General features: G+C 45.0%; 2 protein-coding genes across 5 annotated transcripts in view; one reads left to right on the top strand and one right to left on the bottom strand.

Annotated features, from left to right (window-relative positions):
* Positions 1-5,716, top strand: part of TFB1M (transcription factor B1, mitochondrial) — a 54,629-nt gene extending 48,913 nt beyond the window's left edge. For 2 of the 4 annotated variants that reach the window (XM_023206085.2, XM_026454398.1), the window contains exons 6-7: positions 2,981-3,108; positions 5,301-5,716. In XM_023206085.2, the coding sequence (XP_023061853.1) occupies positions 2,981-3,108; positions 5,301-5,520 (348 nt within the window). In that variant the 3' untranslated portion in view covers positions 5,521-5,716. Of the gene's footprint in view, positions 1-2,812; positions 3,109-5,300 lie in introns of all 4 variants that reach the window. The other 2 variants (XR_003309448.2, XM_026454399.2) reach the window with 2 other exon arrangements.
* Positions 5,717-6,154: 438 nt separating this feature from the next.
* The window catches only part of TIAM2 (TIAM Rac1 associated GEF 2), a 541,563-nt gene continuing 523,184 nt past the window's right edge, over positions 6,155-24,533 (bottom strand). Inside the window, 12 exon segments of the mRNA XM_023206084.3 lie at positions 6,155-6,868; positions 9,078-9,232; positions 9,595-9,682; positions 10,600-10,705; positions 11,652-11,710; positions 12,642-12,750; positions 13,747-13,865; positions 15,676-15,855; positions 18,149-18,257; positions 19,081-19,206; positions 19,790-19,858; positions 23,126-23,305. Of these exon segments, the coding sequence (XP_023061852.2) occupies positions 6,231-6,868; positions 9,078-9,232; positions 9,595-9,682; positions 10,600-10,705; positions 11,652-11,710; positions 12,642-12,750; positions 13,747-13,865; positions 15,676-15,855; positions 18,149-18,257; positions 19,081-19,206; positions 19,790-19,858; positions 23,126-23,305 (1,938 nt within the window). The 3' untranslated portion in view covers positions 6,155-6,230.

The raw sequence follows: 24,533 nt of genomic DNA, 5'->3' as shown, positions 1-24,533 counted from the left end.
ACTGAGTTTGGAAAAGGGCTGGCAGCATTGAACTAGAATATTTTAAGTACTTCTAATGCCTTTGTACTGATTTCTTTTTTGTAATCAAACCCATTAACAGACTTAAAACTCAAGGAAGAAAAAATAATAGTTGTAATTTTAAATAAGCATTCAGTTACAAGTAAAAAGCATTTTTGTATTCATTACCATAGTTACCAAGCAGTTTTCCTATAGTTCTAGAAAAAATGGGCTCCATCATTCAGAGTAATTCTGAAAGGTGCCTTTGGGGGAAAGGGAGAGGAAGGGGTGGTACGGGAGAGGTCCTCGCCATCCCAGAAGCAGGAGACATAACTGGAAGAGCTTTGTTGACACTGAGTTCTACAGACTCTCCCACTAAATAGTAACTGCATTTCTGAGGGGAGTGCTGTTGTAGCTGGGACGTGATGTAAGCCAACTTAGCAGGGTATTGGAATTGTACTCAAACTTTAGAAGTCGACTGCTGTAGCTTACATGGGGTACTTGCTCTATTTGTTCAGGATTTTAAAACCAAGTGAAAGTTAGACATTTCCTGTATTTACAAATATCAACTATATCTCAAAGGAATGAAATCAGGCAAATAAAGATGAGGCCAAAATTAAAAATATAAGGAAGCTGAAAGTGGCAGTTTCTGTACTGGAAGGAGAGTTCATCTATCTGTATTTGTGTTTTTGGTCTTAATACTTTTTAAGCCTTATGTAGAGTTTTGATAATACTTCATGGCTTTAGGCCTAGGCAGATATTAGATTTTATCTCAGATTTTGCTAAGGGTGTTTTTTCTGGAGACTAGCAGGCTGCTAGTAAGAATTGCTATAATTGGCTCTGTGTCACTGGGAGAACTGGAGTTGAAGGGTTACAGGAGATGAGTCCTGGATAATGGGAGGCAGGGATGAGGGCACCAGGGAGCTCAGGGGATGAAAGGGGAATGGAGAGTCCAGTGAGAGAAGGCTGGTGAGGTGTAGAGAGTGGTCAGACACATGCCTGACAGTTGGGGCCACTTCTCTGTACAAATCAGGAGGAGGCAAGGTAGGCAGGATAGTGCAGAGTTTGTGGGAAGGAACCTGACATCTGAAGTCAATGGAGTGTGTCTTGGGCTGCTGCCTGCACTCCGCCATTCATAGATCAGGTCTTCTTTTTCCTTCCCCAGAACTGCCCTGAGCTGAAACCACCTTTCTTCTCTCCCTATAGCAGTACCCCCACCCCACCTAAACCCTGTGTCCACTCCACAGCCCCTCATCTTCTTCGGTCCCTCTTTCCCTGATGACCACAGACCTCTCCAAGCTGGACAGACACTGTTCCATGGTGTGTTTTGTTAAGGTCTAAGGGAAGTCCTGTAGGAAGAGGTAGTTGTTACTAAACTTGAGGAAACAGATGAAACAACATATAGCACACAATTCAACACACTTACTAAAATGTATTAAGAGCATTTGGCATCTTAGTGAAGTCACTGCTCATAACTACTGTTCCACACAATTCAACACACTTATTAAAATGTATTAAGAACATTTGGCATCTTAGTGAAGTCACTGTTCATAACTATTGTTCCACCATAGAATCTTCACAAGAACAGCCTGGTGGACTTCACCAGAAGGCTGATGGACGTTGTGGGTGGGCATTTGGGGTGTGGAAAGGCCGCTTGGCACGTTCTCGGCCTGTGTCAAGGCCCCACACCGCCCCTTACCACCAAAGCCTTCTATTTCCCATTCCATCCAGTAGGAGCAGCTGTAGCTGACCTGAAACCTTCGGGGACAGGGTCATTGATTGTTTAAATAGGTAGGTGCAGGGTCTTGGGGGTCTGGGGCCTAGATAACATAGCTCAGGCACCACAGGCTCCTCCCACAGCACATCAGGATGCATGAGGCTCAGCACAGCTTATTTTCACTTTCTTGTCCATAAAGTTTCACATCATATTCAGTTGTTTTCCTTCTACCCTAAAATAAACACAACCAGAAAAGCCACTCTCCGATCTTCATCTTTTTAAGGAATTATGTGGCCACAAGGATCTTTAGAAGCAAGTCTTCTTAAGAGAAAATGACAACCTCTATGGGATTTCCACAATAGAGTTCCTTTTGAAAAGCAGTGGTGCAGCCCACACCTCCTAAATTGCCCTACTCTCTTTGCCTTTCGTTGAGTCTGTATGAGATTCTCATTAACAACTTTAACAATTCCTGGACACTGAGGCTTTTGTCAACTCTGTCTTTAAATGTTTTTCCTTTGGTATTTGAATGTGTCCTTGTGAATTACCATGAGTCCATTTTTGGAACAAATCAGGGTGTAAATCTCTTATCAGTTATGCCTGAAAAGTTTTATCTTCTGACAATTAAAGAGTCTCCACAGCTGGCAGTAGCTTAAACACTATCAAACAGTGACATTTTTTGATGGTTTCCATTTTCAATTTCAGTCCTGCCTGTGCTTTTCGGGGCATTTAAAGTTGCTACTAGAAAGTTCTTTGGCTTTTCAGACTACACTCATGAATTCAGTCCATCTGATTAATCAGTGTCTACCGAAAATAAGTGGTGTCTCTGAGAAGTTTAGCACTGAGCGGTCCCTGGGGGCCTGTCTGCCATATCTCTGTGTCTTGAAGCTGCTGCTGCAGCTTATTTTTTTAGTCATTCAAAAACTAAAATATTCTTAATGCCACCTGTTATCTGCTGACTGACTTTAATGATTTGGATTGATTTTTAAGCCATTGTGAAACTGCGTTTTAAAATTAAGTGACCATCAAGCACAGGTCTGGTGGATGTCATTAGAGAACAGGTGCAGCCAGCTGATTTCTCCATGTCATTTGTAAATCCAGAATGTACCATCTTCCATGCCTAGAGATGACACTGAAGTACATGGAAGAGTCGGTTTATGAAAACAGCCTGTCGACAGCCCATCCTCCTGTTTTACAAGGATGAGTTGATTGATCACGCTATGCCACATATCATGCCACAGAATGATAATATGTTTGCTTACAACGAAGGTGGACGTGGGCGTGGTGCACTTCACTCCCTTGATACAGCCCAAGATAGAGCAGCCGTTCAAGCTGGTGGAAAAAGTGGTTCAGAACGTATTTCAGTTCCGAAGGAAATACTGCCATCGAGGGCTCGGGTAAGAATGCCTTTTCTTCTCTTCAGTCGCAGTCTTCTTCATAAAATCCTCAGGCACTTTTTTTAAGAGTAAGAAGCTTGTTTGCTGTGTTGTTAAAGCTCTGAGTATTACCCTGAGTTCAGTCCTGTGACGGACAAGACTTCACTGTCACTGAGGAGAGAGCAAAGACTTGCTAGACCTCAGGTGGCTGTCACAGGGTGGCTTTACCATACACACAGCCTGGAATTGGTGACTGCACAGCTCACAGTGGCTGTGTACTGGGGAGCTCGTGGTTCCCCAGTGAGGACTCGAGACAGATAATAATGGGTTTTTTAAGTGCTTGCTTTCTTCCGAGTTGCCCTGTCTCTTCTTTAAGGACATACTTGAGAACTAGGAAGCAAATGTGACTTCTGAGCAGCCAAAATCATCGTGAAGTCCTCACAAAAGCACGTTTCCATCTCACAGAAAGCTGCTGCTCCCAAGAGGCTCACAGGAACCACTGGGAAAACCCAACAGGGCGCGGTGGTCTAGAGGCCGCCCACCTTGATGGGCTCTGAAGGACCACAGCTATGTTGCAGATCCAGAAAGAGCCAAGAAGCTGTTTAGTCAGGCCCAGTGATAGTCTGCTTAAGAAGGCAGGAAAGTGTGTATTTGTCAAAGATTTCCGTCTATGATCATCTATCCATATTCAGCTGTTGAAAGGGGCTCAGCCGGAGAGGCACATATTTCTCAGTTTCTAAAACCTCCTCACATGGCTTCATTGTAATTCTCTCCTTCGCAGGGTCTGAAGTGTCCCTTCAGCACATGAAATGACAGCAGATTATTTTAGGGGCCGGCTGGGCATCAGCTCCTAAGAGCGCTGCAGTCCACAAAGCCCATTGCTGAGGATGCCAGATGGCAGAAGTTAGAGCCTCAGCCTGCCACTTGTGGCCTCTAATTAAGCCAGGATTCCCACCTTACCAGATAGTTCCTGCTTCTCTAGCAGAGACTTAAGGTGCAGAGCTGGTGACAGAGATGCCATTGGCCAGCCATTTTGGTGCTAATTAGAACAAAGACACCCCTGTGGCTGCAGCCCTCAGCTACCGTGCGCTGCTGGTGAGTGAAACAGAAGCTGGATTTCGGCTCACACTCACTTACCCGTCATGCAGAGCAGGACCCACACAGCTGTACCTGATAGCCCTGATTCATGGGGAGGGGGAACACAAAACTATGTCCTTTTATGTGCTTTTGGAAATCCTGGAATTGGTCTGAGCCTAGAGCTGACACTAGCGTTTCCAAGGCAACCCCCTAGCTAAGTGAAGGGCCCTATTCATTTCAGATACACCGTCCTCAGGACAGACATGGACCAGATACTGTGCCATCTAGGGTAAAAGGGCAAAGTTCTTTGACCTGTTGGTGTTCTTCAGATGTTAGAAACTGTCATCAGGTCCACTTTGCCATGAAACTAAACTCAAAAGATCTGTCACCTCACCCTGAAACTGTGGGGACATGCAATTCCTTGTTGAAAGGACCATCAGCCTGTAAGCAACATGCAATCTCCCCGACCATGACACCTTCCAAGCCCTTTGGGATGAGCTCTGTAAGAACCCTGAGACTTGAAGAAAAATGCAGTCCAGGCCTAACTCCACAGCATTTCAAGCAGTTCTGCTATTTATTTTAAAACAATGGTTCAATTCAGATAGGTGAAATTTAAAATATATCCTCTACTTCCAATCAGTTTTAAAGATGCTTGAAAAATAACAAGAGGGTAATTATTTATATTTTCCTATCAGCTATTTTCAAACTTTTAGCAAAAAAAGTAACTCTTTTAGCATGAAGAGTTCTAAAGGCTGACAAATTCAAATTCTAGAGAATCAAAACTGGGGATTTGTCACACAAGAAATAATACAACTTTCACATCGAAACATGAGGCAAATCAAGCTTATATTTCTACAAGAACGCAACTGAGCAGATGTTAAACTTACCTTAAAAAGTACATGTACTGATTGAGCTTTGGAGAATGCTTTCCCATTGTGGGCTTGCCTCGCGCATCAGGTTAGAGCTGCCTCAGTGGTGGGCCGTGCCTCTAACCTGGCGCTATACAATCCAAGAGGCTCCTGCCACTCCCTCCAGCTGTCAGTAGTCAGCAACTGTGGTGTTTTCAAATGAGGGTTAAAAAGTGTCATGATTTGTGGAATTTAAGTAAAATTCTGATATTTCTCTCTTCCCTTCAGAATGTTATTCCCTGAAGCGCAGCGCTTGGAAAACACGGGCAGGCTGTTAGAGTTGGCAGACATAGACCCTACTCTTCGGCCTCGCCAGCTCTCCATCTCACACTTTAAGAGCCTCTGTGATGTATACAGAAAAATGTGTGATGAAGACCCACAACTCTTTGCATATAATTTCAGAGAAGAACTCAGGCAAAGAAAAAGCAAAAAGAAAGAAAGAGGATGACGCGAAGAGTTACAGACTCTAGCTGCTCCCTGGGGGCGAGCAGCCTACCAGATGTCGATTTGCACTACGTGGAGCTTCTTATATGGGTGCTCTTTTGTCTTTACAGATGAGAATAAAAATGCCAATGACCAGATGTGACTTACTTTCCTTTTACTGTAGCTTGGCAGAGAAAATAAATATCATCAAATAAGATACAGTACAAGCTTTCTTTTAATATATACTGTATAGCTATAACAGGTGTAGTATAAACAGCATCTATTACAATCTTACAAAAATGAAGTATCTGCACATTTTGCCCCTAAACCACTTTAAAATAACTTAAATATGCTTTAAATAAAGCAAAAACTGACAGCTGAAAGAAAATGCCCAGAGGATTTAAAAAAAATGACCCTTTGAAAACTATTAATCACAACTTCCCCAGCCTTACTTTTTCCACATAACTTAAAATAATTAGAAGGCAATTTTAAGGATTCTAAATCATTTGATACCTGCTCAAAGTGGATATAAACTAAGTAATTTACAGATTCTGACCAGTTTCATCTAGGTTTCTGATCCACAATAAATTAAAATAACTTAAATCTTTACAACCATTTTGTGGGAAAATGTATACTGCACAAAACCCAGGAATGAATAGTTTTTTTGCAATTTCCACTTTACCACCAGTTTAAAAGTAAAATGAGGAATTTAACCCATATCTGGATTGAATCGTACTATGATTTTCCATGGCTCTCTGTTTCATAAAAACACTCCTCATTGACAACAGATGTTAAACTCTGGACACTGAATTCTCGCTCTAGAACAGAATTTAGATCGATGGTGGCATTTTCAGATTGACTGTCAAGGGACTGGTGACGGAGCTGTGCCTTGAGCAAAGTTCCTCTGTCCCTCTTGGTGCTGTTGGCTTTTCGTTTGATGGGGCAGAAGTGCCCCCGGACCAGTTTGGGCTGCTCTCCTCCTTTCTGGCCCTCACCCGACTCCGGGCCAGGCTGCTGCTCAGCCTCGGGGTGAACGTCTGGGTCCTCAGAAATCCTCAGTCTCTGGAACTGAATTTCGATGTCTTTAGTAGGGCTGCCCCGCTTCAGAGTTTGATGGTGGTCATCATCTTCATCGCTCAGGATATCACTCTCTTTGATGAGATTGTCGGCAAAATCTGCCAAGCCAGGGTGTGGGTATTTCCCGGGAGAAGCAGTCTTGGAGTCCTGCCTGCCCTCGGCCGTGGGGCAGCCGCTGCTCTGGGTGCTGCTGCTCAAGCTGCCCTCATCTGAGTCCAGCAAGGTTCCCTTGCCAGTCTCACCGGTCCACTCGCTGCTGGAGGAATTCTTCAGGACTTTTAAAGACCTGGATGAAGCTGCAGTGAGAAAAACACATTTCACTGTGATACAGAAATAGGTTACACAATGTGTAATGTTTGCCTCAAAGCCTGTGTAAGATTTAACATCTTAATTAAGATTTTATTTTATGATGCCAGGCGCGGTGGCTCAAGCCTGTAATCCCAGCACTTTGGGAGGCCGAGGCGGGTGGATCACGAGGTCAGGAGATCGAGACCATCCTGGCTAACATGGTGAAACCCCGTCTCTACTAAAAATACAAAAAATTAGCCGGGCGTGGTGGCGGGCGCCTGTAGTCCCAGCTACTCAGAGGCTGAGGCGGGAGAATGGCGTGAACCTGGGAGGCAGAGCTTGCAGTGAGCCAAGATCGTGCCACTGCACTCCAGCCTGGGCGACAGAGCGAGAATTCCTCTCAAAAAAAAAAAGATTTTATTTTATGATATGACTTCAGTTAGCAACTACCCTGGTAGTTAGGCAAAAACATAGCTACTGAAAACATGGAAATTTTTGACTTAGGTTTACAGTTGTAAGTTGGGCAATTCAGCATTTTTAGATTATCAGAGCTCAATTATTTAGATAGAACTAGACACTAGAAACTACTATATGGGCTAAGATTTCCTATTTTGCCAATGAGTAAATTGAAAAGTTAATTGCTAATAAATCTAAGCTCCTTTCTTTCACTAAGGTGAAAGAACTTTGTAATTTGATCAAGATCACACCATATTCCTATGCATCTTCTCACCTTGTGGATTTCCCTTGCTGCTCAATTAAAAGTAGAAAATACTCCTCCCCTCCCCCGCCCCCTTTTTTTTTAAAGACAGTGTCTTGCTCAGCCACCCAGGCTGGAGTGCAGTGGTGTGATCTCCACTCACTGCAACCTCCACCTCCCGGGCTCAAGTGATCCTCCCACCTCAGCCTCCTGAGTAGCTGGGACTATAGGCGCGCATGACCATGCCCAGCTAATTTTTGTATTTTTTTGTAGAGATGGGGTTTCGCCATGTTGCCCAGGTTGGTCTCAAACTCCTGTTCTCAAGAGCTCAAGGGATCCACCTGCCTTGGCCTCCCAAAGTGCTGGGATTATAGGCATGAGCCACTATCTTCAGCCTAGAAAATACTCTCTCTCTCATGTGAGAACTGTCTCTGCTGGAATTTCAAACCAACTTTCTGAAATTTGATGTTATAAGGGTGTGTGTGGATGGGTGGTTGGGTGTGTGTGTAGTTCTCTTGGATTGAAAGAAGCAAGGGAGTTCTCAGTTAACAGCATGTTACTTTGATGGCCAGTTTATTTTGACAATGGAGAAAACAGTAAATATGTGGTAAATCTGAAGAGGTCACATTGATTTGACATGAAAAAGAGAAGTTTTACATTTTCTAAGACTAAAAACAACAAAGACAATAACAAAATAGTTAATGTATAAATAAGGTTCTGAAAACTGAAGCTGAAATTTTAGAAACAAGCAGAAAGAATAATGTGATTTGAAATGCTTACTTGGTGCCTTATCGATTAAGAACAAGTATAAGAGGCCCCTTAACTTAGACGGCATTACATCCCAATCAACCCATTGTTCAGTTGATAATATTGAAATCGAGAATGCATTTAATATACCTACTAACCACTGCGGCTTAGCTTAGCCTGCCTGCCTTCAGTGTGCTCAGAACACTTACAGTAGCCTGCGGTTGGACAGAGCACAAGGTCTGTTTTATAATTAAGTGTCATGAAATTTATTGAATGCTGCACTAGAAACGAAAAACAGAATGGTTGCCTGGGTATTCGAAGTACGATTTCTACTGAATGTGTGTCACTTTCACACCATGGTAAAGTCAAAAATTTGTAGGTTGAACCGTCAGAAGGTGGAGACCCTCTGTGTAAGGTTCTTGATCTTCATTCAGCATTGACCTTCAGGATGCCTGGCACTGCTCTGAGCACTGGGAGTACAGCAGTGAGGAAAACAAAGTCCCTGGACCCATGCACATCTTAGCGGGAGAAACAAAATCGTACATTTGGACTATGTCAGCTGGTAGGAAGACAAGGGATTGGGGGTTGGAGGTGGCTGTATTTTCCAGTAGAATGTCTGGGAGCAAGAGGCATGTTTAGGTTTCTTCAAAGGAGATAAAGGTACCTTGATGACTTACAAAGTGAAAACTCACAGCTGTATTACAAGAGCATATATCCTTTTCAGAAGCTCATCATGTTTGCTTGAATAAACACAAGGCTAGCAAAATTCTCACCTAATTTAGCTGAAACAGGAACTCGGTTCTTCAGAGGTACCAGGCGATCCTTACATGTTTTCTCCAGTGGTAATTCACACTTTATGTGACGCCTGAAGTTTTCCCTCAGAATAGAACGAATCACCTTAACAATGTTGGTTTTGCTTTCACTGTCACTGGGTAGGGGGGGAGAGAAAACAGCAGAAGTGTCCAGAGTGTTCATCGTGCTTCCATTCCATGCCCGCCTGTGTTCCTGCGCCTTGCACCTGCTGGGCCAGGCTGCCAGCCAGCCACCCAACAGCAGTGCCATGTGGCCTCCCATACAAAAGGAGGTGAGAATTGATCACTCTTAAGATTTTGATATTTATTTAATCAACATATTCTCCTACTAGCGGCCTCAGTTGCCTTTTTCGGAGGGTGGGGAGTGTGACCCTGATGTCATCAAAATTCAGGAAGGCACGAAATATAAACTCCCTTCCTTAAGAGACATAATTCTATGTTATTTATGTTGGTTTTAATCTTTGTAAGTCAGTCATACCTGCAACACAACTGAAAGATGGTTTCTGGCCGTCCTTCTATTTCTGACTTCGTATGGATCAGTTCCCATATGGAATTATTTTCTGTCCCTGTGTAAAAGGAAATGGAAACAAGAGTCTACAACTTTGCCCAAAATGCTGTGGTTAAGAACACTTGTAAAGTTTAAATCTCATGAGTTAAGAAAGTCTAATATTCCCGGTCCTGGCTCATTTTCTTCTGTGGCTTGTTCTATGTATGATTTTCACAGTTACAAGAACTGAAATGCCTTTTGGTTACTCTTTACATTTCCTGTTGCAGATTTTCCTCCATCTGAACTGCCTTCACTCTCTGGAGCCCCTGTCTGGGGAAGAGATTTGGTGGATCCTATTCTTCAACCCTCCTTTGCAGTTCTGCCCTTTCCTTGGACGGAACAGGAACTGGGATACTTGAGGTAAAAGAGGCCAACCCCAAATGCAGTCATGTTCTAGAAAACATAAGCACTTCTGACAAAAGTTAAACAGAAGCCCAGCAGGTTACTGCATGACTCAGCCTGCTGGCCTCTTCTGTCACCAGAGGCCTGTCACCAAAACAAGGTTACTCTGGAAGAATCTCTGAACATTTTCCAGAATTAAAGATTTTTTTTCTTTTTATATCACCTAAAGTACTACCTAACCTTAAGGAATTTTCTGCTATATTCTAAATTTGTAAAAACATAAATTTGTGGAACTCTTTGTTTTTCTAATACATTTTAGGGTATCAAGGCAGAAAGGAAAATGTTGAAAACTATTGATAGAGACAATAAGGAAACGATGAAAGGCATTTGGCAAAGAAAAAGCTATCCACCAGCATTTACTTTCTCCCAGAAGTCTGCTAAGGAACAGCAAAACAACCTCTCTTTGTCCTCATTTTCCTTGTCTATAAAATAAAAGGCACCAAAAATTATCCCCAAGGTCCTTTCTTACTTTTCATTCCACAGTTAAGTCTACTGAAATGCTTTTTCTGGCATCGTACTGCATGAAACAGTTACCTGCTGGATTCCCCAGTCTGACTTGAAGCGCGGAGATGGGGATCAACCAGCGGAATTTAAATGGGTCCAAGTCAGCAGAGTTGTGTGCAGGCCGGGAATTCGAGGGCTGTAACATGAAGGCCCACCAAGAAAAGTGTTAGGGAAGCTGTCTCACTGGGGGAGGATGTGTGCACGGTGAATAGGAGTTTATGTTCTCCCCGTGGGCGAGTCTCCGAGCAGCCATGTAGGTGTTCAGGGCACAGAAGTCAATCAGCTACGCACCCAATTCTCAAAGACCTCACATGCTGGGGAAGGTGCGGAGACAGAGTTGTGCTTCAGAATCAGTTACAGGTCTCAAAGCGAGAACAGCAGCCAAGGCTTCCACGCCCTCACGCTATCTCTGAATGGTAAACGGATGGCATATGGTATCCACAGCTAAGCTTTGTTTTTGTTTTTCTGAGTCAAGGTAAAAGGCATTTGAAAATAAACCAAAGTTTCACAGACTGTGTGTGGAACAACCATGGGCCATTTTCAGGGATATAAAAGTTGACGTTCTATGTAGGCCCCCATATGAGTATTTATCTACTTCATTTACTTATTTATTTATTGACAGGGTCTCACTCTGTCGCACAGGCTGGAACGCAGTGGCATGATCAAGGCTCACTGCAGCTTCCACCTCCTGGGCTCAATTGATCCTCCTGCCTCAGCCTCCCAAGTAGCTGGGACTACAGGCACGTGCTACCACACCCAGCTACTTCTTGTATTTTTGGTAGAGGCAGGGTTTCACTTGTTGGCCAGGCTGGTCTCAAATTCCTGGGCTCAAGCCTCAGCCTCCCAAAGTGCTGGGATTACAGGCATGAGCCACCATGCCCAGCTGTACATCTTCTTTTAAAGCAGACATCTTTCACAGGGAGACTCAGAAACGCTCTCAGTATGTGATGGGGTTAGTTACCCTCAGAGTAAGCAGTATCAGTCAGCACAGCCTTGGTGCTCAGTGGGCTTTTCAGTTCAACGTTAATAGGAAGATACAGCTATGAAAAGGTAGCTTAAATTAAAATGAATTTTTGCCTTACCAATTTCTTTTTCAGTTTGCAGTTTTCTTTATAAACCAGTATGACAGCTCTCTTAAAAACTAAAGAAAGGAAAAGAGAAAGAAAGTCTTTATTTTATGCAAACACTTCCAAGGTTAAACTAGAGCTGAATGTCTTAACAGAATAACGCTCTTCAAATGTATGAGTCTCTAAGACCTCACTCTGCCAACACATGAGTGAATAAATGGTACTTCCCTTTCGCTCATATTTGAACTATGCAGAAGCACCTGCTTATTTACAAGTACTATTGGAAGTTGATCTTGGCTTTTTAAAACTCTTTATTTTATTGAAAGCTGAGGACACTGTGTTCATCTCAGTGACAATATACCGTCACTTGCTCTCCCAACTCTCAGAGAGAATTAAAACATCTTGAAATGCAGCAGACTATTAAGATAGCAGGTTTCTGGCCAGGCGCGGTGGCTCACGCCTGTAATCTCAGCACTTTGGGAGGCTGAGGCAGGTGGATCACCTGAGGTCAGGAATTCGAGACCAGCCTGGCCAGCATGGTGAAACCCCATCTCTACTAAAAATACAAAAATCAGCTGGGCGTGGTGGCGAGCACCTGTAATCCCAGCTACTCAGGAGGCTTAGGCAGGAGAATCGCTTGAACCTGGGAGGTGGAGGTTGCAGTGAGCAGAAATCACACCACTGCACTCCAGCCCGGGCAACAAGAGTGAAACCTTGTCTCAAAAAAGAAAAAGGAAAAGAAAAGATAGCAGGTTTCAAAATAGCCCCAGGGATCTGTTCCTGTAACACTTGGCCTGAGCCAAGCAGCAGAAGGGAGAACAAGATAACGAGGATGCAGAGAGATGCCAGAGTTTTAAATAGTTGGGGGCTGGCCCTGTTAAGTCCCCAACCATTATAGCAATTCTAACTCCTGGAGCTCAGGAGTGAATTGGACTGGTGTGGCCAGTCAAGTTCTTCGTTAACCCCAGCCTCTTCAGTCTATATTCTTCTGAATGGAATACTAACCAAATACTGTGAGCTCAAGGTCCTTTCTAGCTTTTCCTAGAGATAGAAATGGATTCAACCAGGAAACCATAGAGTGCATCAGAAGCTCTCCCATCGAAAGTTCTGTTACCTAGATTGTAAAAACAGGAGGTAAGGAAGATATGGAAATCCCATGCTAGATCATCTCATGTTAGACAGTGATGTACACACAGTCATTGCTAAAATGCAAGCACAGCTGGTTTAATTTTTATGATACCTGTAAAGATGAGGCCTTAAACAGTGGAGGTTTTGAAAATATGAGCTAAGCCCCAAAGTGTCTGATCAATAACATAAAGGTGAAGGCATTTTGCTCCAATATACACACATGTAGGTGAGACATGCCTTGTGACCAACTCGATTTCCATAAGATGAACTCTACCCCTGTCCGTGGTTCTTCTCGAGTGCCTTTGTAAGCTTTCCCCTGGGATCTAGTACATCCCCACCTCTGAGCTCCATTCGGGCTGCTGATAAAAGAGCACCAGCATTGAAACTGGCCAGAGTGAAGGACTGATCTCCAGCTCTTTCCTGTTCCTGCCATTTTCTGCCTAAACTCTGCTGCTTCCAGTATGCCGGCTTTAGAAGCACAAGATTATAAATTAAGCCATCAGATAAAAAGGAAAAATACAGAAAATGTCAAATCCTGCTTGGACTAGTTTTATAAGTAAGCAGGCAACCACCAATATTTGATGTTAAAATATATATATATTTGATGTTAAAAAGATATATTTGATGTTTTTTTTTTTTTTAAAAAAAAAAAAGCAAAATAAAAAAGGCTCCACATTGCCAGTTCCCACGCCAGACTCCACATTGCCAGTTCCCACATCCTTTCTCCACCCCAGCCTCTGCCAGCTCACCCTCCACGGATGTTCCAGTCAATGTGAATGTGACATAAGGTTATATTTTAAACCAGTGTAATGAAGTTTATGATATGTCTATATGTAAATTGTATAGTTCATTAGACACATTGTTATCAAGAAAATCTTAGGCATTTTCTCCTCCAGGAATGTCCTAACAGGGCAGCCTATCTGGGAGGTACAGACCCCACACCACATGCACTAGGCTCCCAGAGTGCAGGCGCCTCACGGACCTCCTTCTCTGTTCCGCTTTGCTCAGCTACTAGCTGGTCAAACACGGTCCCATAATCCTCATAGATCTTCTGCATCTCGTTGATGTGGCTCGCTACTTTCTCCATTGCCTTTAGTGCTTCTGCAAGATATGAAATCATATTTATTTAAGAACTGTTATTTGTTTTAGATCCTATCCAACAGTAATAATGGAGTCAAGATTCAACTCAGGATTCCAGACCAGTACCCACTAGCAGGAGCATTACATTCAGAATAAGTCACAATAGCCCACTGTAGCCCAGCCATTAGAATGAAGAACAGCAAAATTATCTTCTACTTCAAATTCTTTTTGAAATGAGGCAGAGTATCAGTGAAACGTATCACTAATAACAACAACTGACATGTATGGAGCACTTTCTACTTAGCAAGGATCACGACAGGTGATTTCTGTGAATCATCTCATTAAGTGTACACAATAACTCAAAGACTCATCAATCCCATTTTACAGATGGAGAAGTGAGTGCAGGATATTCTGCCGGAGTTCCAGAGAGGAAAACACGAGAATGGAGCCAGGCTTCAAACCCAAGACTGACTGGGCTTAGGGCACCAGCTCTCGAGTTTGGCTTCCCCTTCTGGGAACCGGGATCCAGGTTTAAATAGAACATAAAAACACCCCCGTACATGACTGACTGACAGAACAATTGTTTACATTTATATATGGTATATGTTCATAACTTTCCGTGAAGGAATATGAGGGATGCATTATTTTATAAAAGCCAAAAAGCAAAATTTTAGGTCACTTCTAAATTCAGTATTCTGTATACTTTTTGTCTCCCAATGCAGCATTTTAATTCTATCTGGAGGGAAGTTTGGAAGGAAGTTTTTAAAATCAAACCCTTCTAAAGATGATCTTAATACAAAATGAAGTTTTTACACAGTATGAATGCTGAACATAATTTGTATTGTTACAGAATTTAACTGCCATACAAAAATGCTTTCCTCTTGTTGATTTTGATACCAAAGTATGCTTGTCATGGAAAAAAGAGCCAGTTTAATTTATGCTCTTCTCAGTATTTATTATTCAGTAATACTAAAGTGTTAATAAGTCTCTTTCTCTCCCTAGAAATTTTATCACCTATGGTTTAACTGAACCTCCTAGTTTCAACATATGAACAAATCACTATCTCCAACCCACATAAAGCCCCTCTTTAAGGATCCTCTATTTACTATCAAACTGCCAGGCTTTGTGTTTTTGACAAATTGTATCTCAGGCAATAATTTCGGAAGTTCAAACGGTAACACAACAGCGATTTGAAAGCACAACCCATCACTGCCAGTTTGGTTTCAGAGCCGAGCTCTGCTCACAGATCTCCACAAGGTGGAGCCTCACCCACAAATCCGACCAGCAGCTCGGGTGGCGAACACCACAAAACTTAACCAAGTGATAGGAAAAAAGGCCTGATTTTCAGTTCCAGCGGCACTGTTTCACAGCCAAGTGACCTGAGGTAATTTACTTATTTTGAGAGTGTAGACGGAATCATCCCTGCATAGGAGGAGAATGGTGATACCCTGATGGGTGATACTATAGGAGGAGAATGGTGATACCCATTTTTACCCAAGTATTTTGTAAGCTCTAAAGGAGTGACCAGACACCTAGCTACTTTCACATATTCACATGAAACCTAAGATAAACCATCGCAGAACTGAAAAGTGACACAGGACGTGCCACTAGGCGGGGAAGAGGTGAGCTGGCAGGCCCAGGGCACGGCAGGCAGCCCCTTGCCCGGGGGTGCCCCTCGCCGCCCTGTCCAGCCCTCGCCCAGGGGTGCCCCTCGCCACCCTGTGCGGGCCCTCGCCCGGGAGTGCCCCTCGCTGCCCTGTCCGGTCCTCGCCGGGGGATGCCCCTCGCGCCCTGTGCGGGCTCTCGCCCGGGGGTGCCGCCGCCTTCTCACCCGTCAGGTGGTAATGTTCCTCGCTCTCCTGGTCCGTCAGGGACACCAGCTCCTTGAGCAGCAGCGGGTACTTGAGCACTCTCTGAACCGGCTTGATGAGGTAGGACTCCAGCGTGGAGGAATGCTGCTTGGTGGGGTTCCGGGCGTCCAGGAAAGACTTGAAGGCTTTGTCAGTTTTAGCTACAAGCAGATGGAAAAAAGACCTTAGAAGAGCACAGTGGGGTGAATTAAATTCTTCATTTATCTTTAACATTTATAGCTCATCCATTTCTATAGTCCTCCTAATGCCATTCTTTAATAAAAACCCCAACACATCAGAAGGTCAGGCACCCAGCTGTCAGCGTGGAATTCCGCCTCACAGCCCTGACAGCCCTGGAGTGCTGGGAGCTTCCGAGGATGGAATGCAGGCTGCACGCCAAAGAGTAACTCAAAATGCTGGAATGTCTGACTTTAAAGACACATTTCATGCATACCCATAAGGAAAATTGTTATAGATGACCTAAAAAGTGAGTTTCAAACAATTCATTAAAAGTCATGAAGCGTAGCCAGGCGCGGTGGCTCACGCCTGTAATCCCAGCACTTTGGGAGGCTGAGGGGGGGGCGGATCACCTGAGGTCAGGAGTTCGAGACTAGCCTGGCCAACATGGTGAAACCCGTCTCTACTAAAAATACCAAAATTAGCCAGGCGTGGTGGCGCATGCCTGTAATACCAGCTACTCGGGAGGCTGAGGCAGGAGAATCACCTCAAGCCCTGAGGTGGAGGTTGCAGTGAGTCAAGATCGTGCCACTGCACTCCAGCCTAGACAACAAAGTGAGACTCCCATCTCAAAAAAAAAAACCATCAAAAAAGCCATTAAGCAATGTTATCCAGACCCTACACCATACCCACAAAAATTTCATAAAGAAAAATAAACCAGTGTTTTTCCCACTGGCCTCACTCTAATTATTGCGTATTCTTATTCTGTACACTTAAGGGCTATCTGAAAAGCAGTATCTTTTCTCCTGTAAAGTAAGGTGACAGGCACTGCAGCCTATAGCCTTCACTCCACAGCTCCAAGCAGATTCACTGTTCGCACATCCAGAGCCACAGCTCCCTTCCACCAGACATGGCAGTAGGACCCTCTCTGGCAGTGAAAACTGCCCCTCTGTTCAGTGTCTGAGTACCATGAAGGGTGTGTGTAGGAATCCAGGTGCATTTGGTTTGAGTACCAGCGGATACACCAGTGCTACTTGGATTCCACCAGTTGGCATTGGATGACCAGCTGCTTGGAATGTAGCTACTCTGAAGGAAGATAAAGCCTTATTTGGGATTGTGTTGTAAGATCACATATTCCAGGAGATGCAATACCATTTGGAATGTGATTAGCAGGCCAAGAAGGTGGTGACAGGACCCCTCTTCTTTATGACAAAGGAGGAACTGAGCAAGCCCTTGGTATGCTTTCATTGTACTGCATCAATTGTCAATACGTATCGACAAGTACATTGGTATGCTTTCATTGTACTACAGACCGTCAATACAAAGGTGCTTGTAGGCCAGGCGTGGTGGCTCATGCCTGTAATTCCAGCACTTTGGGAGGCCTAGATAGGAGGATCACTTGAGGCCAGGAGTTCGAGACCAGCCTGGGCAACACAGTGAGACCCATCTCTACGAACATTTTTTAAATTAATTAATTAATTAATTTAATTTAAAAGAGGATGTTTGTGGAAGGAAATGGCAACAGAGGTCAGACAACTGTCTAAAGCAGCTGGAGAAGACGGATTTGGGCTGGGTCTTGCTCATCTGAAGCACTCTAAGACCCCACTGTTTAAACGTGGGGCTTTTCTTCTGGGATACCATGATGTTCTGGATTAAAATCCAGTGGCAGAGCTGCATCCGTGGACATGAATGAGCACTAAGGGTGTCAGGATAAACCTCCAGGTGCCCTCCAGGCCCACGCAGAGAGAAACACTTTAAGTGGATGCAAATCCTTTAAGAAGAGCAACCTTTGGAAAATGTGAGCTCTTTCCAGGTGCACCAGAGAGACTTTACTTTCAGCTGGCAAACTTCTTGTGAGTTTGGAGGTAGTGGTTTGGTGGTAGGTTGTTGTGGCTTCTCAGGCTTAAGAAGGTTAACAAAGGAAAAAAAAAAAAAAACATAGCATGCATTTCTTTCTACTCCCATCTAGGGTTTGGGGTTGCAAGTTTTTAGAGAAAGGAATTTGGCAAGAAAAGAATCCAGATGTAACTGACAGCAAAGTGACATGTGGCAAAGCAACATCTCTGCTCTTAGGCACACTTGTTCCCGGCTACCAATAAACTGACAGAAACAGAAACCTTTCCCTTTAATATTTGTCACTGTCAAGGTCAAGGATGGACCTTAATACATCAAAATTGCACTTACTCTACCTGTTAAATACAGATTTATCCTTTACTAACAGTTAAAAATGCAAAAAAAAAAAAAAAAAAAAACCTATAAAAGGTATAAGCAACTTACCTCGCTCCAGAACCTTCTGTACTTTGATATGGTTAGCACAGAATCCACTGTACAGTTTAAAGTGGTCCGCATAATAAAGGAAAGAGCCTCCGAGGGAAAATAGTAGTTTCTAGAAGGGCAGAGGGGAAAGTCAAATCAGACATGGTTTAATCAATGCGTGCCGGCTTGTGGCATTTGACAGCCCCATGGCTTCTGTCAGACTCCACAGCACTAATGCCTTAAAGAAGTTCAGGCCTCCTCCGTCCACACAGGAGGTGGGGAACAGCCCAGGTGCTGCCCTGGCAGGTCTCTAGCTTGACTGCAGAGTTCCCAGCAGCAGAGCCTACTGACAGTATGCAATCCAAGGACAAGAAACCAAGAAAGTTCTATAAAAGTACAGCTGACAAGGTAGGATGTAAACAATCTGAGAGGTTCATTAATAAAGCTGATTCTGCATTGCTTGGGTAGAGTGACGCTGTCTGTATGGTTCCAGGTCCCCTTGGAGGGGCTTCCTACCACACTGCGGCTTACACGGATGCTATGGAGCACTGGCGCTTCAGAGAAGAGAGGGCTCGAGCCCAGCAATTAGAAACCTATTCTCTTAATCCCAGATCCACATGACCACAGGGAAGAAGGATTGGGCGCAGGGTGTAGGAGCTCCGGTTTCAGAAGCAACCACCCTGGATATCCTTAAAAGCAGCTGAGAAAAGAGCACGTGCGTGCTCAGCAACCAGGCGGGAGGTGCTGCCGGACTTCTGACTACCAGAAGTATGTGCACCAGGAAAAAAAAAAAATACAGCCCTCCTTTACCACCCGCTAGAGGTAAATGGTGCAAGGAAATAGTCACAGGACAATAAACAGTCAATAGTCACAGGACAAGAAATTCTTTCTCATGAGAGAATTTTGCACCTAGCCACTTATTTTCACTTTAAGCCTAAATCTCAGATACTTACTCTAAACTGTGAGGGGGTTTCTAGGGTATTAAAGTCAGATGATGCTGAAATCCCATCCTCCAGGGTCTCCAGAAACACCTTCTGAAACTCAAGCATCTCTGGCAAACTTCCAAAAAGTGACTCCATCTATGTGAAGATCAGGATTTGAAACGAGGGGATTAGCCATGAAGTTCGGGATACCACGCTGACTCTTAGGCCCACAAATAAATCACAAGGAAATTCTTCACGGAGAAGCAGACAGAAAGTAAATCCTTTAAGAAGACAGCACGTTCATTATGGGATATGGCTTATACATAGGAAGTTTCACAGCTCCATCCCCTATACTTCTCTATTTCTACAGTAACTTTTTAAGTGGATGTAAAATTCTCAGAATTCAAATCAAGAAAAACATAAGTCACTAGAAAAGAACTAATTATGTGGTTTAACATTACAAAGATATGTATTGAAAAGGAATTTCTGATCACACTCTCTTCTACCTCAAAAAGACCATAACCATCCCTCTGCCTTTGTAAATGCTCTGCCACTGAGTCATGCAGCCGAGGCCACAGCAGTGGCTTAGGAGGAGGCTATGCCTGGGACTCTCAGAAGACCCTTAAGTCTTGGGATGTTCTTTTGGGATCAATAGAGATCATCTCGTAGGAGTTCTGCTAAAAGGCAAACAGAGACTAACCCGTGGATCACTGGACAGAAGGAAGGGGATTTTATTTACCTCATCTTGAGTAAGAAAGGTCTCATTCTGAAGTGGCTCCAAGTATAACTCAAAGAGGCAGCTCAGATCCTGAAAGAAAACACAAGAAAGTGTCTTTAATGCTTCAGTCTCCAAAATACCCGCAAGATTTGGGTAGCAGCAACCTGGCAGCAGCTCCCAAGGCTCCCATCAGGATAATGAAGTTTATGCCTTGTTGAAATTATTATTATTATTATTATTTTTTTTTTTTTTTTTTTGAGACAGAGTCTTGCTCTGTCACCCAGGCTGGAGTGCAGCAGTGCGATCTCAGCTCACTGCAACCTCTGTCTCCTGGGTTCAAGAGATTCTCCTGCCTCAGCCTCCCAAGTAGCTGGGACTACAGGTACACTCCACCATACTCAGCTAATTTTTGTATTTTCAGTAGGGGCCAGGTTTCACCGTGTTGGTCAGGCTGGTCTTGACTCCTGACCTCAGGTGATCCTCATGCCTCAGCCTCCCAAAGTGCTAGGATTACAGGCGTGAGCCACCACACCCAGCCTTTGTTGAAATTCCTTACCCTAAAAGTAGTGATTATTGTTCACCTAATTCAAAGAGGTTAATATCACAATACAGGCAACAGCTGGATTCCATACCTTTATGGATTCCATACCTCTGCCTCTCTTCGGGCCACTGCAGCAGGGGCACTCACTTCCCTGCAGAGGAAGGAGGTCTGTGTGGCACTAGTGTCAGATGCAAACCAGCTCCTGGCTTCTTCTGCCTCAGAGAGCAGAGTGAGGTCCAGCGTGGAGCTGGGAGGGTCAAGATCTGGGGAGCCCTTCAACTTTGGGGCTGACTGATTTGCAGAATCTCAAACTCACATATTCAAAGTCAATAAAAAATTCCTACAGAGCTGCAGCTCTAATGGCTAAACTCTCAGCCATATTTGGGTCTCTTGTAAATGAGGCTCCAGCAGGACGGTATAGTGGGAGTAGACTGTAGTTACAAAACCCATGAGCAAAAGATTTTGTTTAATAATTTGAAGCCAAAGCTGGGCATGGTCATGCCTATAATCCCAGCATTTTGGGAGGCAGAGGCAGGCAGGTGGGTCACCTGAGGTCAGGAGTTCGAGACCAGCCTAGCCAACCTGGCGAAACCATTTCTACTAAAAAAAGAAAAAGAAAAAAAAAAACCTGGATGTGGTGGCCCATGCCTGTAGTCCCAGCTACTCAGGCTGAGGCAGGAGAATCACTTGAACCCAGGAGATGGAGGCTGCAGTGAGCCAAGATCATGCCACTGCACTCCAGCCTGGGTGACAGAGCGAGACTCCATCTCCAAAATAACAATAATAATAATTTGAGGCCAAGGCCTCAAATATAGTTTAGTGATAGAAAAGATTTCTCTTTTATTCTGAAGAATTTTGAGCCCTAAAATACTACAGGCAGTTGACTGCAAAGTCAGCTATAATAACTCCCTCACTTCCCAAGAGGGGAATCTAAGACCCAGAGCTTTATAAAGCCCAAAGCGCCCCGCAGAACTTTCTGGCCTTAGTTCGGAGAGCAAGGCAAGGCCTGTGACATGGATGCTGTTTCACAATAAAAACCTCCCTGACCTTCCCTCACCATATTCCACAATGGACCGCTCAGAGAAGGGAGATGACAGAAGTTACTGAATCATATCTCAGGGAACACAGAGATGCCAGCAATTTCAAGGAGCATGCAGGGACCCAGGTTAAAAAACGACAAGATTCTGTGTTAAGCGTCAGCAACAAAAAAGAAATTAAGAGACGGTGGTGTGTGTGTGAATCACAACAGGCGCCAAGTGCGGGTTACTTTGCCTGAGGTTGTTGGGGCCTGGCACTCATTCCTCACAGGCTGGTACTGCCCGGGAGGACTTACTGGGCTGCAAGGTCAGGTCCGCGCAGAGCTGCGGGGGCAAAGGGCTGTGACCCGAGGAGCCCTGAGGAAACAAAGTGCAGGTTTCTTGCAGAGAGAAGGGAGAGTCGGTCCTTGTCTACTTCACCCATGACACCATCTGAGTTCTCCTCCAGCCTGTCACTGAAATGACCCTCCTGGGGCAGCGTGACCTAACAGGAAACTCTAACAACACTATAACAAAAAGGGACATCAATTCTTCTCTCAGCTCTGCCCTTGACTCTGGGGGCGAGAGCTCCATGACTATTCTCAAGATGTCAGAAGGGCTCTGAAGCTTCCAAAATATCTACAGCTCCACACAGCGACATGGGAAAAGGTGACTGTGGAGACGGGATTATTCAGAACTCGAGTCTGAACAGCCCGGCTGTTCACTTCATCTCCACACCCTGGATGCAGGACAAGACATAATGGAAAATGAAACTAAATTGTCATCTCTCTAACTTTTCTTTCTCCCCTTTGAGACCAAAAGAAGGGGCTTTGGGAAGCTACGTGTGAATAAGGCCTTAGGTAAAGTCCAGGTAAAACAGTGACATCAACAAAAGGGGAAGCTCAGATCTGTCTTGCAGAGAAAGAAGGTAATAGCCGCATGTGTGTGTCAAGCCTTAATTCAAGGACTCAGCACCTCAGAATTGGAAGGCATTTAGAGAAGGGGGACCAAGTGTCTCAAACCCCAAATAAGGGAGTTGAAGGGGGCTGTCCACCAGGCAGCAAGACGGAGGCAAAGCCGGGCCTGGACCCTCAGCCCACCGCACCACGCCACACTGCTCCAGTCACTGACAAATGAAGCGAGCTTCAAATGGTCCCAAAGCTCCAGGAAACACTTAAAGCAAAAGAACTCTGCTCCCCAGGCTCCTGTATTCTTCAAAAAATCTTTCTCAAACCACTGACTTGGGGCTTATGAAATGAATAAATGAATTCTTCGGGTACTCAAAATACTCGGCAACTGCCCCTTCATAATGGTGCAAGGATATTCCCACGTGCTGACCACTCCCCAGTGCATGCGCCCCAGTTCTACACGATGACAACCATCAGGCAGGGCTGGTCCGGGCCACCGCCGGGACTGTGGGCCCTGGATCAGCCGTCACGTATATACAGATTGTTCCCAAGTTCCTCATCACCTAAAATGATCTCTCTCCCCTTTTACTAAACCAGTACAGACTCCCTTCCCACAGATTGCAAATGACAAACCAGAACATCTGTTTCCATAGTGAAAGCTACCTTGGTAACAAAATAAGCCAAGGATCTAATTTTTTTCTGAGTCTCCTCAGCTCTTCCACCCTCTCACTCCTCCCCTCCCTTCTTTGAGCAATTCACTGATTCAAGGAGCAGGCATCCCCCTGGGGAGTGGCAGGTGTCCCGGGCAGAAGTGATCTGGGGACCTCTGCCAGCATACCACTCGCCATCAGCAAAGAGGCGTGAATACACGAATGCCCAGCTCTTCCCTTACCTTCACGTAGGACTTCTCTGTGTCCACAAGCTCCTGGATGACTTTGCGGAGGCGGTCTGCATCAGAGAGGTGGCGGGCCAGAGGCCTTGGAGGAGTATCCTGACTCTCCCGCGGTCCTTCCATGCCGTTGGCCTGAGTGTCGTTAAAACTCCTGCACAGTGCAGTGATCTGCTCAGCACTCTGAGAGAGGACAAGAGGTGGAAAATAATGCACGGGGCCCTCCCTGTTAGTATCCGCTGCCCCCAAGGGCACCAAGTGTCTCTTGTCTGTGCTTGGCAGGAATCCCAGAGGGGCCTCGGTGTAGGGCAAAGGGTTTCATTCACCTCAGACCCCTCTGGCTATCATTTCAGATCTGAGAGAGGAAGATGTGCACCCACACTCATGTTCGGTGTTTACACACAAGGCTCTCCATTGTCACATCAGCTGTTAGGTGTGTCTTTGGACCTGAAATTACAGAGTCATTGCCTAGGGCTGACCCTCTGCAGTCAAGGTGAGGTAGCTCTGAAATCAAGAAGTTATGGCTTTCTAGGGAGCAACAAGAGCAGATGGCCTCAACAGGCCCACCCGGTCCCCTCAATGGTTAGCCTAATCCAGTTTTCCATCTCCCACACAGAACAGCCCGGAGAGACTCAGGAAAGATGCAGCCCAGGAGCAATTTCAGGATGACCTGGCCACAGTGGGCCTGGAGTTCTGCCCTCCAGTCTAACTGCTCAGCTCCACAGTTTTGTGGCAAGTAGAATTATGAGTGAAAAAGTCTTGAGCTGGTGCACACGCTAGTAATGGAGCAGAAGCAGATGAAGATGGTAACACCCTCGCCCTGAAGGGGTGCAGAGCCCTGCAGAGTGCACAGGCAGGGAGTAGAGGACACAGAAGGCCTGGTGAGGATGAGTGGCCAGGGTTCAACCAGCCCCAGGGATAACCTCCGTGAGAAGGGAGCTAAGCTGGTCTTAGCAGGGAGCCAGGACCAGACCTAGGGAATGTGGGCTCAGAGGAAATACTCACTCCCAGTCATGGGAAAGGAATCACATAGATGAAGAGACAAAAAGGAACATGACCATCTGGGGGGACCGCTGGCCTTTGATGTAAGCTCCTATTCAGACAGAAGCACCATGTGCTGCTGCCTTCTCAAGGACAGCCTGTCTGTATCCACCTGCCTTTGGCTGGAAAGCCTCACAGGTATCTACCCTGAAATGCTTCCACAGTTGCCGGAGCAGGGTCAGATTACAAAGTGTCCTTTTACTTCTCATTCTTTCCATTCCACCCACACATCTCCACCCCACCTCACCACCTCCCCGTCTGGAAGCCTGGTGAGGGCAGGGTGGCTTCTTCCTTTCACATCTCCACCAGCAGCCAGCTCACTGGTCGGCACAGGAAGTACTCAGCCCACCTCTGCTGCACTGAAATTCTT

The sequence above is a fragment of the Piliocolobus tephrosceles genome, chromosome 5, assembly GCF_002776525.5.
Source record: "Piliocolobus tephrosceles isolate RC106 chromosome 5, ASM277652v3, whole genome shotgun sequence".
In the NCBI taxonomy this organism is placed as follows: domain Eukaryota; kingdom Metazoa; phylum Chordata; class Mammalia; order Primates; family Cercopithecidae; genus Piliocolobus; species Piliocolobus tephrosceles.
Note: the sequence above shows the minus strand (reverse complement) of the source record. Positions and strands in the feature narration are given on the sequence as shown.